At 46.4% G+C, this 2,805-nt stretch overlaps 1 protein-coding gene across 1 annotated transcript in view; it reads left to right on the top strand.

Annotated features, from left to right (window-relative positions):
• Window positions 1-563: 563 nt before the first annotated feature.
• Window positions 564-2,805, top strand: part of LOC104618057 (FERM and PDZ domain-containing protein 1-like) — a gene marked incomplete at its 3' end in the record, with an annotated part of 21,857 nt that continues 19,615 nt past the window's right edge. The window contains exons 1-2 of the mRNA XM_010283564.1: window positions 564-664; window positions 2,006-2,163. Of these exons, the coding sequence (XP_010281866.1) occupies window positions 564-664; window positions 2,006-2,163 (259 nt within the window). The remainder of the gene's footprint in view (window positions 665-2,005; window positions 2,164-2,805) is intronic.

Raw genomic sequence — 2,805 nt, 5'->3', positions numbered from 1 at the left:
GAATACACCAGCTCATCCAGGAGTTGGCTGTAAACCTCACTGTCATGCCCTGAAGTGTTTGGCCCACTGAGGATGAAGGCTGTGTACTTGTCCCTGAAATGATGGTCAATGGAAGAAGCATGTCTAGTTTGGATCAATGTACAGGTGGGTGTTACCAAACTCACAGTTCAGAGATTCCAGACTAAAATATAGAAGAGCTTTCTTATCACTAGCTATGACAGCTTTCACTTGTTGCAAAAAGAGATCATTGGATCCAGAAACCATGAAAAAGCAATACAAGGTTACTGGGTCATTCTCTGCCGTGAGAAGCTAAGGCGCTATGACTGCCAACATGGACTAACCAAAGCACCAGGCAGGGGAGACTGGATGGGCAGGAGGAATCATAGTAAGTGTTACAGATGTTAACATCCTCTGTGAAAGCATGTGGTCTTCCCAAGGTGCCAATGGATCTCTTTATTACAAAAGAATTTTGAATTGCTGTTGGTAACTCCAAACAGTGGCTAGAAGATTCCCTCAATCTTTTATCATTCTGTTTTCCTGTGATTTCTGTCACTTTCAGATAAATGGAAGATTTGGAGACTAACTTAATCCGGACACGCAAAGCATGTAGAATAGAGCAAATGGTAGCAAAATGGCTTCATCGCTCTCGGGATGGTGCATCCAGGTAAAAATGTTTTGTGTGAAAGGAATATCTGTTTATCACATTTGATCAGAGACAGCACAAGCTTGTTCCCAACAAACAGGGCAGTCATAGGTTGCGGATCTTACTTACTGTTTCAGTTGTTCTTGGGAAATACACATACAATACTCCCTAGAAAAAGCAGTGTTTTTAAGCATCCCCTTGGTTTACAGGGACAGATGTTCCTGCTTTCACCCATTCTGGTTTTGTGAAATACAATACTGCTCAATGTGAAATGTGCTTTTTTTGAAGATGGGGTTGTACTTCTCTTTGTGACTTGCCATTGGCCCATGTTTTTAGGGCAAGACTGGTTTGCCTTTACAAGGTATGCTGGCCCACAGCTGCTTTACTTTTCTAAGGTGTGTGAGTCAAAATTAAGATGGACTGGATCCTGGCAGAAGCAAAGTGCCATACATTCTGTCACTGCTTTGCTGGATAAAAGCATTGCTATGATCTGTGGAGGTCAGGGCTTGCTGCAGGGCACACCTGGAGTTCTCCCTCCGTGTGACAACTGGGCTGGGGTGGCTGAAAGAGTTGTGGTGACAGCCAAGTGGTGCCACTGCTCTGATGTCTTTGGCTTTCTGTGGAGCCTGGGGGATCAGTGCTGGTCTTCAGAGTTGTCCTGGTTTCAGCCAGGATAGAGCTGGTTTTCTTCATAGAAGCCAGTGTGAGGCTGTGTTTTGGATTTGGGACGATAAAATGTTGATAACGTGCTGATGTTTTGGGTTGTTGGTAATTAGTCAGCCCAGCTTCTCGTGCTGGCTGGCCAGCAAGAAGGCTGGGGGTGCACGGGGAGCTGGGAGGGGGCACAGCCAGGACAGCTGACCCAGGCTGGCCAAAGGGATATTCCTTACCGTACAATGTCATGCCCAGTACATAAACCGGAGTTGGCCGGGGCGTGGGAATCACTGCTCAGGGATGGGCTATCGATCACCAGGTGGTGAGCAATTGCTGTATTGGGCATCACTTGTTCTTGTGCATTCCTTCGTTGGTATTATTATTGTTGTTATCATTGTTGTTTCCTTCTCTCTTGCTGTCCTATTAAACTGTTTTTATCTCAACCCACGAGTTTTTTCCCAATTCTCTCCCCTGTCCCACTGAGGGAGGAGGGAGTGAGCGAGCGGCTGTGTGGGGCTTAGTTGCCGGCTGAGGCTAAACCATGACAACATTACAGGGCCACCCGTGGGTACCCAGAGAAGTGCTGGCCACTCTGTACTGGTGCAGCCCACTGAAAGTGGGGGTGTGTGTATGTGTGTGGATCTATGCCCCTTCAATAAAGTATCTTCTGACTATATTTTAATTAATCACTGGGTTCTTGTCTCACAGGGGCAGAGTGTCTGTGACAGACAGCACCAGCGATGGCAGTGGCCAGCCTGCCAGCCGTGTCAAATTTACTGTCACAGTATACAAAGATTTGGTCCTCCATCACTACGGCTTTGAGATTTGTCCAAACCTTCCTCTTACGATTGCATCTGTCACCGCAGGTAAGCACCATTTCTGTCTCCCTGCAATCACAGGTGTGAGATGTCCCAGATGGCCTTAGTGATAAACTCCTGCCCAGGTATTTATGAGTTTTTCAGGTACAGGTTGGCATGTGATCCTTGCATATTGAGGGTAAAAGCCTGGGTGTCTGTGGAGTGCAGAGTGCTTGAACATTTACCTGATTCTGATGGCATGGAAGAAATCTAAGATGATGGCAGCTTCACTGCTAATCCTTCACCTGCACTTGGACAACTCAGGGATGCAAGGAGCTGCATCAAAGCAAAGTTCTTTCTGGTGTTTTATCTGAAATGAAAAGGAAGAATCTCATCTAATCTTAGAGTTCTGTTTCTGCAGTGGCACCGGTGATCTGTTGTTGAAAATGCTTTCTGGGCTTGCAGCCCTGTAACGTGGAGGGCATCACTGCAAGTGATCATAGAATCATAGAATAGAATAGAATCATAGTCTAGAATCATAGAATCATTAAGGTTGGAAAAGACCTCCAAGATCATCAAAGTCCAACCATCAACCCAACACCACCATGGCCACTAAACCACGTCCTGAAGTGCCACATCTACACATTTTTGAACACCTCCAGTGATGGTGACTCCACCACCTCCCTGGGCAGCCTGTTCCAATGCCTGACC

Source organism: Phaethon lepturus, unplaced genomic scaffold (assembly GCF_000687285.1).
Source record: "Phaethon lepturus isolate BGI_N335 unplaced genomic scaffold, ASM68728v1 scaffold14640, whole genome shotgun sequence".
Classification (NCBI taxonomy): Eukaryota; Metazoa; Chordata; class Aves; order Phaethontiformes; family Phaethontidae; genus Phaethon; species Phaethon lepturus.
The sequence above is the reverse complement of the archived record's forward strand: the minus strand, read 5'-3'. Positions and strand labels throughout refer to the sequence as shown.